Source organism: Neodiprion virginianus, chromosome 5 (genome assembly GCF_021901495.1).
Source record: "Neodiprion virginianus isolate iyNeoVirg1 chromosome 5, iyNeoVirg1.1, whole genome shotgun sequence".
Taxonomy (NCBI): Eukaryota; Metazoa; Arthropoda; class Insecta; order Hymenoptera; family Diprionidae; genus Neodiprion; species Neodiprion virginianus.
Window position 1 is genome coordinate 35446863 of NC_060881.1, and position 14436 is coordinate 35461298.

Sequence of the window (14436 nt, forward strand, 5' to 3'; positions counted from 1 at the left end):
TGTATGTCAGTTTTGCCAATGCTGTAGTTCTGTAATCAAAAAGAAACTGGAAAAAAGAGAATGTTTAACGTTGTCGGCGTTGTGAGACAGAGTCTGGTAGTTGTGTATCGTCGACTGTCGTGACGCGAGGTTCTATCGGTTCTGCGGATCGTCGGTGGTCAGGGGCTGGTTAACTGTATTCATATCCTGAGCGCAACACAAATTGAATTACATTTAGTGTTCATCAGTTGATGGCGAGAGGCGTGGCAAGAAGTGCAGCATAGCGTGGTGCGAAAGTGGGCGACGGTGAGGTTCAGAGTGCATAACATGACGGCCTGACATCCACTCACCATGACCGTGGACTTTGCTGATTATTTCTGGGTAAGTGGTTGTGCTTTTGCAAACGTAAACGAGAAATTTCGCCCTCCGCTCCGCCCATCAGGTTATGTGTCGATTCCCACCGCGTCACTGCGAAGTTGCATTGTTCTTTGTTTCCGTTTTCTTGTCCACTTGACAGTACGTTCGACGATCTCAGCCTTCTGTCAATCACTTTCCTATCGTCAGTCTTGAATTTCTTCGCCTATCGCTCTGCTCTTCCCGTCTGTGTATACGTTATTAACTATACCTACCATCATACGTTTATTTGGGCCCTGCAAGAATGACCGAATCACAACATCGTCGTATGAATTCCTTAACGTTACGAACGTTGTAAATACCAGAAGCATACAGATGGATGAAAACGTAGTCAACATGTCCCTATGATAGTGATCATTAGCGATTTACGCCAGGCTTACGAATTGTTTTGGGACTGTCGAGTTACGCGATATACTACGCGCGGCTCGAATGCCCAATCCTCTACCTATCTTTCCCGCTCGCTCTTCTTACTTTTGCTCTTCCTCTTGCTCTTTCCTCCTCCTACAACTTGAGTTTCATTCGATTTGTTAATTCGAAGTGGTTGGGAGTAGTCTCAGGCAGTGACTCTTGACTGAAATAAAATGTCATTCACAATAAACGCGACGGTGGTTCCATACGTTTGCCTGAGAGTCACTGCTCCAGGCTACTTAACGTCATTCCGAATTGACAAATCGAGCCTAGGAGTAATACAGTTCATGTTTCAGCTTTCATATGTACGCAATATCCTGATATATATGAGCGTGCGTACAATGAGACGAAAGAATTCCTATACACTCAGCCCTTTACCAACGTTATTTCCATAATTACCCATTTAGCTTATATCAAACTATAAAGGTCTCAGCATTTTGTCTTCTACTTTTGCTTCTCTAGGCTGTGTCTTTCATTGGCAATTAAACAATCGATGTCAGGTAAGGTTGGGCACAAGAATTTTTTTGCAAAAATATTACAAACCCAAGATGTTTCCTAATATTCATCCTTTCTACGTCATTTATTATGATGAAAATTAGTGCAGGTAATGTTTTGATTTTAGCTACAATATGGAAGCCTCACACAAAATGTTCCCTAGGGGTTCTTAATTGTATAAGATAATAATATAGTATATAACAATACTAGTATATATTGTATAAGAAATGCAATAAAATAAAAGTGTATAATAATAGTATTATATCGACTGATAAACGAGGGTCAATAAGCTAGGTGATCCAAATTAATTGCAGGTTCTATATTCTTTATTGTTCAGAGTTTATGGTGACTAACTGCACCACGTACCTATTACCCAGGAATGTCTCACAATTGACGTACATAATGAACGTTCATCAAATAGTTCCTGTTGTCACTGCAACCAGGATAAAATAACTCATTAGAAAATATGACTTTCATGTAGACGGCAATTTTCTATCAAAGATATAACTGTTACCTCTTTGTTTATGACATTGTATATATGCCAAAGGGATGTATATTCTTGTTAGTCCTTAAAAAGCACATTCGAGAGATCATGTGTTGTTAGAATAATGAAATTTCTCCAAATCCATAGGGTGAAAAGAATAATGGGTTTGATGTACTGTACCATAATATGAAGCATGGGGCGATCGCAAGTAAAGAACTGGCAGACTTTCTGCGCGAGAGATCAGCCATTGAAGAAAGTAATTACAAGCTTCTGAGCAAAGTTGCCAAGCAGGCGAGTGGCAGTGGCGGCAGTCATGGAACTTTCGCCCCTGTCTGGGCGGCACTGCGAGGTGCTGCTGAAAAATTAGCTGGCCTCCATTTACAGATGGCACAGAAAGTTGGGGAGCTGATCAAAGATGTTTCCAAATATGCAGATGAGCTTCATAAAAAGCACAAAGTGGTGAGACTTGCATTAATATCGCAAATTCAGAGCTAAACTGATTTATTGATTATTTGTCGGGACCAATATTTTTTTTTAGTTTTGAAAGTAATGGATACACTATTGAATTCATATCAGTAGATTCATTTAACCGCTCTATGTCACAACTTACATTGTAATGTTTATAGCTTATGGTCACCCATAATTCCACAAAGATACACAGCAAGGAAAACTTATGTACATCTTTTATACAGACAAGTTCTCATAATGTGTCGATCTACATCATATAATTCAATGACTGAAACATCATCTTTCAATGAATGACATCACTTGACGCTCTAATGTGTTACTCCCGGTGCACAAGATTATCAACGATTGGCCTTGCTGTATAATTTTATTATCGCTGTTTTGATCCATCGTGCAATATTCCATTGCGCCGTAAAGGAAAGTATTTTGGAATGGTGCGCAGCTACGCTAGGAGCATGACATGATTTCTGCTTTTTCTCAACAATTGAGTCACTTCCCGAGTAAAAAATATCTGGCAACATAGCAGATGCCCTTCCTTTTGTCTCTGCCCCGTTCAGTTCACATTTTTTTTATCTCTGCAGTGGAAGCTTATCAATTGCCGCCCACTGTTCAGCCCCCAGACTGCCGTTGGTTGATTTATCAAATTTTCAGGCCAAGGTTCTCCTGCAAATGAATACAGTTCTGATACTTTCAAAATTATACATCCAAATTGTCTTTTACTTAACTGAATTATATTGATCGATACTAAAATTTAATGTTTAGGTGAAGGAAGAGGAATCTAGCACTCTAGATGTCGTACAAAGTATCCAAAATACAACAGTTACGTTACAAAAGGCAAAGGACATGTGTGTCCAAAAAGGTTTAGAGTTGGAGAAATTGAGAAAAGACAATGCCAGTCAACGAGAACTGGAAAAAGCTGATGCAAAATTCAAGAAATCTCAAGACGATTACAAGGCACTAGTGGAAAAGTATAATGCAATCCGCAATGATTTTGAGTCCAAAATGACTCAGGCCTGCAAGGTATACACACTGTTACATATTTCTACAACAATTGATGCCTAATAACAAATAACTGAAATCTCCGTCCCTAATTTGTGTCACTGACAAATTAAGTTTCATTTTTAGCGATTTCAAGACATCGAGGAAACTCATTTAAAGCATATGAAGGAATTTTTAAACACTTACGCCGATGTTCTGCAGAGTAATCATGAGCAAGTTGGTCAAGTTCATATAGACTTCAAAAGACAGTGTCTGGATATGACCGTGGACAAACTGTTGGAACAATTTGTTCAAAGCAAATATACAGGGTTTGAGAAGCCAGGTGAGAAATTGCCATTTCTCTTGAAAAATATGGTAGAAACTATAACATTTAGAAAATGTAGAGTATCTTTATTTGACGCAACTACGTTCATTTTGGACTATTGATTTAAATTGAGCTTTGTTCACATATATCGACGCAACACTAATTTAGATTACCATTTGTGTACCATCCATATAGGTGTCATCGAGTACGAAGAGGTAATGCTGAGCTTGAGTGCGACGACTACAACACAACCAGCCCAACAGGAATGTAGTACGGATGTCTCCAAGGCCGCTAATGGTGAAACAGGGGTTGCTGGTAAAAAACTAAATTCAACAAAAAGTTGGGGAGTTAAGGGGCAAGGTAATTTGGTGGGAGGAAAAGATCGCGTAAGTCCTGAAAAAAATAAGGAAAATACGAAAAATATGGAACACGAAATAGAACGGCAACTGCACCAGGAACAAGAACAAGAACTACAGCCACCGACCAAGGCGTCGCGTCGCACCACTTCACTCCTTAATCTTTTCATGTCCAACTCCCAGGGTAGGTTCTTTACATGGATCCAAGCCGGTATTACACTTTTATGTTTTATATCAACATATCTTTTTTTTTTCATGTCAAGCCTGCCTCAATATCGAGCAGCAAAGTAGGGATAAATATATGCTTCTCACTTCGTGAAAAGCGACTGTGCAAACAGTGAATGTATGAATTATTTTTGAAGCAGGTTTGATCCTACCTCAGTAGCGTGAGTACAGAGTAAATAGGTATGATAGCTCACTTCAATACTTAATTACAATACTCATCACGCTAGGAATTTAGTTGAATAATGAAGCACATAATCACGAATGCGTTGACCATTGCTAGATGTAAAATTTTTTTGCAATCGCGTGCTCTGCACGTTAAGCTTATATGCGATCGCGATTGCCGTTACATCGTGACGCTTCTCCAACATTCTTTAACCGGTGACTGAAACTGGCGCTAACAATATTTTAATTCATTAATTGCAATCCAGCAACAGATCTATTTTCAATAAGAGTACAATTGCTGTACTATATACAGGAAACATCTGAAGTTTGAGGCTTACGCCTTAAGCTCAATGAAGTAGCGCTGAAAGCGACGAGTATTGTTTCAGAACGACAGAAGAATGCAGGGTCTGTCGGTACAGCCCTGGCCAATTTTCAGCGGAACAATCCATCTTCCACAGTATCACCTTCCAGCATCTCCAGGAACCCTCTAAGAGGATCCAAATGTAACTGCTTAACATTGTGTTGTTACCTAACTCTCATTTCTGGTGTGCACACTGTCACCAGACTTTGCTCTTACCTTCTTCATTCTTTGGTCTCTAATTAACGAAATTCGAAAGTGGAAATTCAATTTTGTCAAATTTATTTCCAACTATAAATTTATTTCGTAATCCGCTCAATTCTGATATTCCTCTATGCGCGTCTGTTGTATGAGCAAAATGATTTCAGGTCAATGCTTGATTGTACTTCGATTGCTGGTTAAGCTGTTTATCTGGAGGATAGAATAAAACCATCCTTGAGAGGAAGTTGGAGTGGTTCTCGGCCTATCGTAGTACACTTGCTAATCATTCGCCAGTGCTACTTTTTATCGAGAATAGTTTACTTACCTTATAACAAGCCAAGAGAAAAAATTGTAAAAAAATATGCCGCTTTTTGTTACATATCTCACACAATTCATGTTGTCACTGCACGACGAAGCCAGTCGTACACGAGATTATATACTGAGCAATCGTTTTCGAAGTTGGGTCGAAATTGTGATATTTTTCGATGAACATAAGAATCCGGTAATTGCAGAAATTCCAATGCTGCCAAAATGAATGGGTGATTCCACATCGAGTGATATCTCTGTTTTCGTACTAAACGTTGTCTTTTATCTTGATTGAGAGTGAATATTTACGGAACATATCGCTATTGGAAACAACTTGGACATATGAAATATGGATTCTGTGTAAATTTCAGAGGATTTTGTGTAACTTTTGACATATCCAAAGTTTTCATCCATTTGATACAATCGTTTGCTCTCACAACGTTGAGGTATTATTGGACTGATATTCCCCACCAAAAGTGGGTCTTTGTGAGAATGTTAAACACTGCATGAGATAAAAAGCTGAAAAAACTAGTCATAAGCGAATCAATAAGTTAATTCGTTTTGAGTAATAATAATACCAAAAATTCGTGGATAAATTGTTTCAACGAAAATTTGTTTTATTTCATATCGAATGAATTCATTGATATTTCTGAATACCTATGAACTTGTCTGGAATTCTGGGCGATTTTGAATAATTGCCTTTTCCAAAATTTTTTAACACTATTTATAAAACTATTTGTTCCATGCCTCTAAAACTTATTGAGTTTAATGCATAACCATTTACGAAAACCTATCCAAAAGTTCAGGACTTTTGAACCATTTTTCAAAGTTGAAAAAATTCTCGAAACCAGCTTTTTCAAAATCACCAGAAATTTCAAAAAATTTTATAGATATTCAGAAAAATCCGTCAATTCATTCTACATGAAATAAAACAAATTTCACTAGAGATTTATTGAACAAATTTTTATTTAAACAATTTATTAACAAATTTTTGGCATTGTTGTTACTCAAAACGAATTATCTTATCGACTGTGTTATGATTGATTTTTTTCAGATTTATACCGCTAACAAAGTGTTCAATATTCTCACCAAGACTCACTTTTGCTTGGAAATATACGTTCAATAAGACCTTAATACATTTTATCCACAATATTTCATTCGGTACGCCGAATATTCATTTACCAGCGATTACAGATTTTCTTTACGAACTGATGGCTCAGGGAAATATATCACATTCATTCAACGCAGTTAGGACTCTGTTTACTTATGTTCATGACACAATCCAGTCATTCGAGCAGCCAAAACAATATTTTAAATGAGGAAAAATTTTAACTCAGATCTCAGAAACTTGTTATTCACAGGGAATTTGGTCAGTCGCTCGACACCCTGTACTTCAAATCTGATGCACTCCAAGTTCCTCTTACTATCGACACGCACAATTAATTCCTTCATTTTCACAGTAATCTATTATTGTTGTCTCTTAACAAACTTGCCTGCGTTTAAACATGAAAGTGGTGTGCATGCCGTGCACCACTCTTGGAGTAATTCCAGATCAAATCACACTTAATAAATTGTATTACATGCCTTTACAAAAAAATTTAATGTCGATACATTCGAAGCGGTACAAGACAGAGATTTGAGGGGGAAAAAAATAAGAATTATAGCTTGTTGTGAGATTCAGATTGTATATCCCCGAACCTGTTCACAGGATAAACCTGAACAAGCATTTAGTTTGATGGTATTGAAGTTTTCATCCCATCGGTATATTTGACATTCGGGTTTTAAAAAGGGTTATTCTCGATTCCTTTCCCGTCAAGGTTTTTAGAGTCTGAAAAACAATATCGTCTGCGTTGCCGGGTTCTTAAGATATCCTGACATATTGTCTCTTGTGAAACTTGCACCCAAGTTGTCACAAAATTGAAAAGTTGAATGATTTGAAAGATGTTTTGCGAATTTATATGGAATTACTCGCGTGTTAAATAATTTCTCAGTTTGTAGCTATATGCACTGCTTTCAAACTTTTAGATGAGGAAGCTCATACCTAGATCAGTACAAGCCAAACCACGATTGCTTTCAAATTTTCTCCTGGTTGTGGTGATATTTATACATTCATTTTTGCTATTCTGCACATATTACCTGTAGGAAATAAGAAGCGGCATGTACAAAATTGTCCGAGTAAAGGGCAATACTTATCAATTATAGTTGTACGTAACAAATTCTCATAATCTTGACACGGAAAAATACATAATTAACCATCAGAAGGTAGCGTAATTTGAGAAGAAAAACGTGATAGGAAACTTGATCCATTCGATAACTATAGATTTGTGCTACTAACTTCTTCGTACTTTCCTTCAGACAACACGTGCCAATTGTTTTTCTAACAATCGTTTGGGTGTTGCTGTACAAAGACGACATTACTTTGTCAAAGTATTTCGGTTGCAATGCGATATAACAATAACACAAGAACAAAAGTTTGCATTCCACGGAAATTGATGGGTATAGGTCCGTATATATTAATACACAAGAAGTGTTTAGAATTTATCTGTGCTGTAGCAATTAAGACAGTAAACGTTGCATAGAATTGGGAATTGGACTTGGATAGCGTCAAGGAGACGGGGTGGGGCAACGTTGCCGTGGCTTCAGGTGAGCCGTTCCTCATAAAATAATCAATGCATGGCCCCCATTGTGATTTCAACTATTTATTTTCCAAGTGACGTGAAGTTGTAGTTCAGACACGCGTATCGCATCCACGTTGACAATTCAAATATATACTTTCCAACTTATCATTTCTATCACTAGTATTATGTTCTCACGTCGGTTCACGCGTCGTTATTGCCTTGAATTGCTCATCGTAAAATACTGTACAATTACCTAGGCTCAATTTTTTTTTTTTTTTTTTTTGTTTTAATTTTATCAACACTAGAAGTTGTTAGAAAAACAATTTTTATAGTCGTTGAACTTGCTGGGTATTCGATTCAGTGGTGGCGGTGGTTCCTTAGACAGTACAACATATACATTACACTATCCTAAAAATTTGTGTGAGGTGGAAGAAAAACTTTACTTGCGTGTGAGGTCAAAGAAAAACCATACCATCCTCGGCTTGTTTACATCAGTTCTGACATTTTACTTTAGTAATTAAACCATATGAACTAACTACTACAAAGGTCCTTGCTCGCCTTGTGAAATTGAAGCAAACAAATTGTTTGGATGTATTTGTTTCACGTTTTGGGTTCAACAAGTAGTTGTCTCTTGTTTGTGTGTACATGCGTTTATTGTCTTACTGAGAGCTAACTTTATGCTACTATTATTTTTTTATCTTGTGTTTCTGTATTGTATGAATTTTTTAGTCAAGTCATTTCATCTCAAGTATCAATATTCAGACTTCATTTTATGCTAGTGGCAGGGTAACAAGTCTGACCCGACATGAAGCGGTTTTGCGCCATTCTGTGGGGGGTCTTGTCAAATTCAGCAAGTCGCTTGTAGGAGTCATGAAAATGCACGTACACCTACTGAACACAAAATCTATTTGCATGCCATTGTGGACACGCAGACCTAGTGTAGCTGTCGTGATGCACATGCCGCTATGTACAGCATTAATTATACATTTATTACCTACTCTACTATAGGCACTCGCTCTGATTTTACTTTGTACTACAATTTTTACACTTGGAAAGTAAATCTCTCTTTACCTTAGCCCTTAGCTACCATTGCAGTCTAATTAAAGTAAAGCAGTTAGGCATGTGCGGGTATTCAAATTTTTCCCAATCCCCAGGAATTCGACTTTACTTTAATACATATATGCAAGCGCATCTGAAGTATACCTCCCGAAGTGGATTCTGGCCGATTGAAAGCCTCCCATGTCACCTGCTATGCCATTTGAATAGATGGCATAGGACGACAGCGGTGGCCTCGAATCATTAGGTATCCATCCACCTCTGGAGGTGAACCACCATTTTGACCCGCTGTATTCGCTTGATACTGCCGCAGAATCTCGTGATACTTGTGTTTGGTTTCTGGACTGAGTGAATTTCGCAGTGTTAAACGGATATGAACCGTATGATATATCTGAATTTGTCACTGTGCAACTCGGCACAGTCCAACAACACTGGTCCCCAGCACCACATGGTGGCACGTCTTGTTAAGAGGAAGGTGCCACACAGTGGTAACATCGGTATCTGCCAGATGGCCAACCTCACACGAGCTTGGCTAACGTGCACTAGCCACAAGAACCACAGTTGAATCCGGTGCATTTACCTTTTCAGTATTACTGACTGATTGAGTCGACGTTCACCCAGGTCCGATACTTGATTCGGTTATCCGCATATGCCTAATGGCAATAAACGTGTACATGGTCTATCTTATACATAAACCACACTGCAGTTGTGGCGAGCAAATGAAGAATTGTCAATCATTTCAGACAAACTTGATATACTCGGCACAGTGGGAAATCTGAAGAGGAGGCGTTAGTGATCACGATTGGGACAGATATGTGTAAATTGTTAAGAAATTCAACAGATACATATTGATTGCTTATCTTATCGGTTACTCTTATTCCCTATTTGATCGTATTCACAAACGTCCACCTTTTCTATCTGTATCAAATTTTACCACAGTCACAGTGACCAACCTTGACCATCTACAGGGTTCCTGCGAAGTAGGAGAGAAAAACGAAAAGAGAAAAAGGCGAAGAAGAAAAAGGACACAGTGGAGACTAGCAGCAACAAAGAAGAGAAGTCCGACCCGTCAGTATATGCATGCTCGGCAGACCTAGTGCACGCAATGTTGTCCCGAATGTAATTAAAGTTATTTGGACTGATGACATCTGGTCTTTTGCAAACCATACCATACCTTGGATTTGTGTAGGCTTTTTACTGCCACAATCTGAGGAAACGACTTGTACAGTTTGCCACATTTCTTATCATGCAAACAGTTGAGAGTATAAAATGATTGCACTGGGGCTGCCGAAGAATTTATCTACTGAAAGGTCAAGGAGGCAAATTTTCACGTTACGTGACTATTTAAGGGAGGAGAAAGATGACGGTCGTAAGTCTGGAACACCGACACCTGAGGTCGACGAAGACGGATTCTGTATAAAGCCGAAGGTTGATCCTTGGGAAAACGAAAGAGGATTTTACTCAAGCTCGGACAGTGACTCCGAGGATGAAAGGGAGCGTAAAATTCGCGTTGAAATCAAACCATTGAGCAACGGTAGTGCTCCGATGAGTGCTAGTGTCGACGAGCTTCGAGCAACAGTGGAAAACCTCTCTTTGTCTCCTGTAGGCACAATTATGGTAAGTTAGAGTACCCTTCTCTTTCACCTTATTGATATCATACACTTGTACTGTTTACCCTCGCAACTCCAATGAAAATGTGACACTCAACCAGGGTCGTAGAGGGTCCAACGCCGATACGGATCACCACATGAAGAGGTCACAGTCCGTCTCTCAGCAGCTCGGAGGAAAGCCCAGCTCTGACCTTCTTGGCTTGAACCTCTTCAATCCCAACAGTACACCGTCCAGTGCCTCAACGCCGACAAGCGGTCACCCTTACGCACCACTTCAAAGCCCGCCACCTCTATCCTCTCCGCCCACAATTTCTCAACCCTCGCTACATACGCATGCCCCAGCCACAGCTCACCCCAACCCACGATTCCAAGGTAAACTCAGATCTTGATTTTTGAAGACAGAGGAAGGTAGAATATGGCAAAGTCGGGAGAATTTGTGCAGTGGGTGGGTCACGCATGCAGATGAAAAATTAACGATGCAAGATGTTATCAACACTCTTCGCTAAGAGTACTTTCAATATTTCAGACAGTGATCTGTTTTCCGAGGTAGGGGAAATCACTGTGGCTCTACCGCCGAAGCAGTCACCTAGTGCCTCCTCTATAGCGATTCCAAGGCCACCTTCGAGACGAGGAGACGGGGTGAGTACGGCAACGTCCCGTGGTCGAGTTTCGCCGGCAACGTTATCTCGAGCCGACAGTGTGGCCAGTCTGGAGTTTCGAACATCTGGCGTGGCGGTCGGATCATCGAGGGGACCCTCGCCCCTAACAATTGGTCTGGCTGATACAATACCTTTAGCCGTCGCGTTCCATGAAATAGTTCACTCGTACTTTCGGGGTACAGATGAAACTCGATGTCAGGTGAAGCTCAGCGGAGATATGATGCTATCCTTTCCAGCTGGCATCGTTGCCGTTTTGGCTAATAATCCAAATCCTGCTAAGCTAATTTTTCGTGTTAAAAATAGCAACAGACTCGAAAGGTTACTGCCAAACAGTCAGCTGATCAGCTTGTAAGTCTTGACAGTACAAAAGAATCCTTTATTGAACAACAATATTTCTCATCAATTTGTATATTCGTTAAAGGGATGCCACGCAAGCAACAGCTGACAGTACGGTATTCGACTTCAATATGAGTGCCTTAACCACCCTGCTCCGACGGCAGGCCGAACAAAATCCTTCAGCTTCCTATTTTAATGTGGATATACTCAAGTATCAAATAAAGAACAAGGATGGTGCAGGATCGTGCCCCTTTCAACTCGTTGCATATTGGAAATGCGAAACAACACATACTGATTTGAAAGTATGTAGCTACGAATACAGATTACTGATGATTTTAGAGACCGTGATCTGTTCATAATCAGCTTCATCTCATCCATAGATTGATTACAAGTACAACAGTCGTGCAATGGCATTACCAAGCCCGCTTCTGAATGTTCACATTGCTTCACTGATCGATGGAGGTTTCAAGAGCCTGCACAGTAAGCCGCTCGCTCAGTGGCTTCCTGATTCTAATCGAATATTGTGGAAATTCACCGAACTCTCGCAGCATAGCGAAGGTGGTGGTGTCGGATCTCTTAAAGCAAGGATCGAGCTGGATCAAGGGCCAGGATCACAGGGAACAATATTCACGCAATTCAATTGTGAAGGCACTACTCTATCAGGGGTTGAGTTTGAACTCGTCGGTGTTGGGTATAGGCTTAGTTTAGTGAAGCGGAGATTTGTCTCCGGTAAGTCACCTGACATGTTTTATCAAGCGATAGAGAAAATGATGAAAAAAACTTGCAAATAACATGGGCCAACGATTTCCAGGGCGGTATATGTGCGATGGTGATTCGGATCTAAGACCTCGTTATGCGGCGCCGCCGTCCACAATAAACTGATGCCTGGTACATCGAGAAATGCGGCATCATCGAGAAGAGGAATCGGTTCCTTCTTCGACCCCCCCCCCCCCCTGCCTTCCCCCTTCTCATCATCACTGTCTTGGGCCGCTATAACCTGAATATGTATCCTGGATACCAAAGAAACAAATATAAGAGTTTTGCGCATACAGCTTCACTTGCAATCCAAGTTTACCTTATATTTGTCATAAAAGTTTATCTGCTAAAATATTACAGTTCCAGTATATTTTGTCAGTAGAACTCTCTTTGATGTCCAGTAAGTACATTAAATTTAGTCGTGTCTATAAACTGTAATTAGGATGATTTGCAAACGGAATAGAATCGACTTGACATATTTTTTACTCTCTACACACAACACACACGCGCTCGAAGTAGATCACCTTATCATCCATCACTACGTTTATTATGGTATTTTTTTAAATTGTCATTAATATTATTAATTATTGTTATTATTACTATTAACATCATTACTGTTCTTGTTGTTGTTATTATCATCGTCGTCGTCATTATCATCATCATTATCTTCATCATCATGGACAATGTTATAATTCGATTATCTCGACTACCTTTGCCATTGTTTATTCATTGCGCTCTATCACTCGTAACCAATTCTTCCAAGTTAATCATTCTCACTTTATGGAAATTTTATGTATGGATTGGTAGGATTCTAGAATTATCATCATACTGCAATAATTTAGCCAGAATGATGATATGCGGGGTTCGTGTAAATCATTTCTCGAGCAAATATTTATGTAGACTCCCTATAATACCCTTTATACACGAGTTTGTTAGACTCAAAGCAAGTATCAGTTCGTGCCTCGCATAGTTGCGTATATATTTAACGTAATCTGGAAATAATTGCGATATCAACTACATGATTTCAATATTGTAAATAATTGACTACGTATAATACGTGTTTACATATGCTATACATACGTACATACGTATGTATGTACATCAATTCAATAATATTAAAACTTGTAATTAGTAGTTTCATTTCGCAGGGTCACCAATAATTTAGAATTTTGGGAAATTTCAGGAACTTATATTCCGCAGAGAAAAATCGAAGCAATCTTCAGACATTTCGTAAAAGTGAAGAACCTCCGACTTTGAAACGAAATCTGAATTGAACGCGTACTGATCTCGATCAAACGGTTCAACGTAAAATTTTTATTATTCCAACTGTGCGTAATAAATTCGGCCAAATTCGATTTTGAAAATATCATTTAATTTTCATGTCTTCTCGCACCCACCTTGGCATAAAATTTTTTAACGATGTTGGTCGTAAAAGGTCCAATATTACGTAAGTATGGTGGCAAACTGTCTGGAAATACTGAAATTGTTAGCAGGAAAAATGAAGAAATTTATTTCGGCAAAATTTTCGTTACCGTATTAATTATCCTGAAACACAGGTCCAGTGTAATAGAATTATCTTTAAGAAAATGAGCTTTGCATATAAATCATTTCGTCTCAAACCCAACAATCTCGAAATGTCGCCATTTTTAATTTACCTAAATTTTTGTAAATTGATTTAACGAACGCAAAAAGAGAAACTTGTTTGGCCGAAAAAATTTAGTATCCATATTAAGATTTCGAATAAGGTATACACGCCAAAAGTAATGAAGGATAAAACAATATGCGTTTCAGTATACATTTATTTATTTCTGCGTCGAATGAAAATACATTGCAGTGTTTTTATTCAGAATTTTGTATAGAATGGAACTGTTAAGCCCTTTTCGCCTACAAGATACGTAGATATCGTTATTTCGAGATATATACGTCAAGTTGGAAAACGACCAAGGCACATCCTTAAGAATATTTGCAGATGTCATCACGGCACACTTGTCGAATTTCAAGATTAATTTTTTACACATTGAATTTGCTATTACGAATCTACCGCATTAATAGTAGGATATGTAGATTTCTTACACTCAAATGTGTCAAGTTCATTGTAAAGAAACTTACAATTAGTTGGCTCTTTGTTCTGCACGGTTTTTGACTTTTTAAAAATTGAGGATTGGTCCTGAACCTAAATTACCCGGTTGCTGGACAACCTGTTAAGCTTCGTATTTCAAATTTATATTAGTTCTTTGAAAATCGG

The 14436-nt window shown here is 38.8% G+C and overlaps 1 protein-coding gene across 8 annotated transcripts; it reads left to right on the top strand.

Annotated features, from left to right (window-relative positions):
* On the top strand, nucleotides 1–13781 carry LOC124304598 (F-BAR domain only protein 2). 8 transcript variants are annotated; one of them, XM_046763027.1, is made up of 12 exons: nucleotides 1–360; nucleotides 1928–2239; nucleotides 3008–3265; nucleotides 3371–3566; nucleotides 3744–3908; nucleotides 9799–9898; nucleotides 10180–10447; nucleotides 10542–10812; nucleotides 10967–11447; nucleotides 11521–11737; nucleotides 11816–12164; nucleotides 12247–13781. In XM_046763027.1, the coding sequence occupies exons 1-12, from the start codon at nucleotides 331–333 to the stop codon at nucleotides 12315–12317; spliced, it is 2718 nt and encodes a 905-aa protein (XP_046618983.1). In that variant the 5' UTR covers nucleotides 1–330; the 3' UTR covers nucleotides 12318–13781. The 8 variants fall into 8 exon arrangements, with proteins under 8 accessions (XP_046618983.1, XP_046618984.1, XP_046618986.1 ...); XM_046763028.1 differs by having other exon boundaries at nucleotides 9799–9889; XM_046763030.1 differs by having other exon boundaries at nucleotides 5–360; nucleotides 3744–3863; nucleotides 9799–9889.
* Nucleotides 13782–14436: the final 655 nt, after the last annotated feature.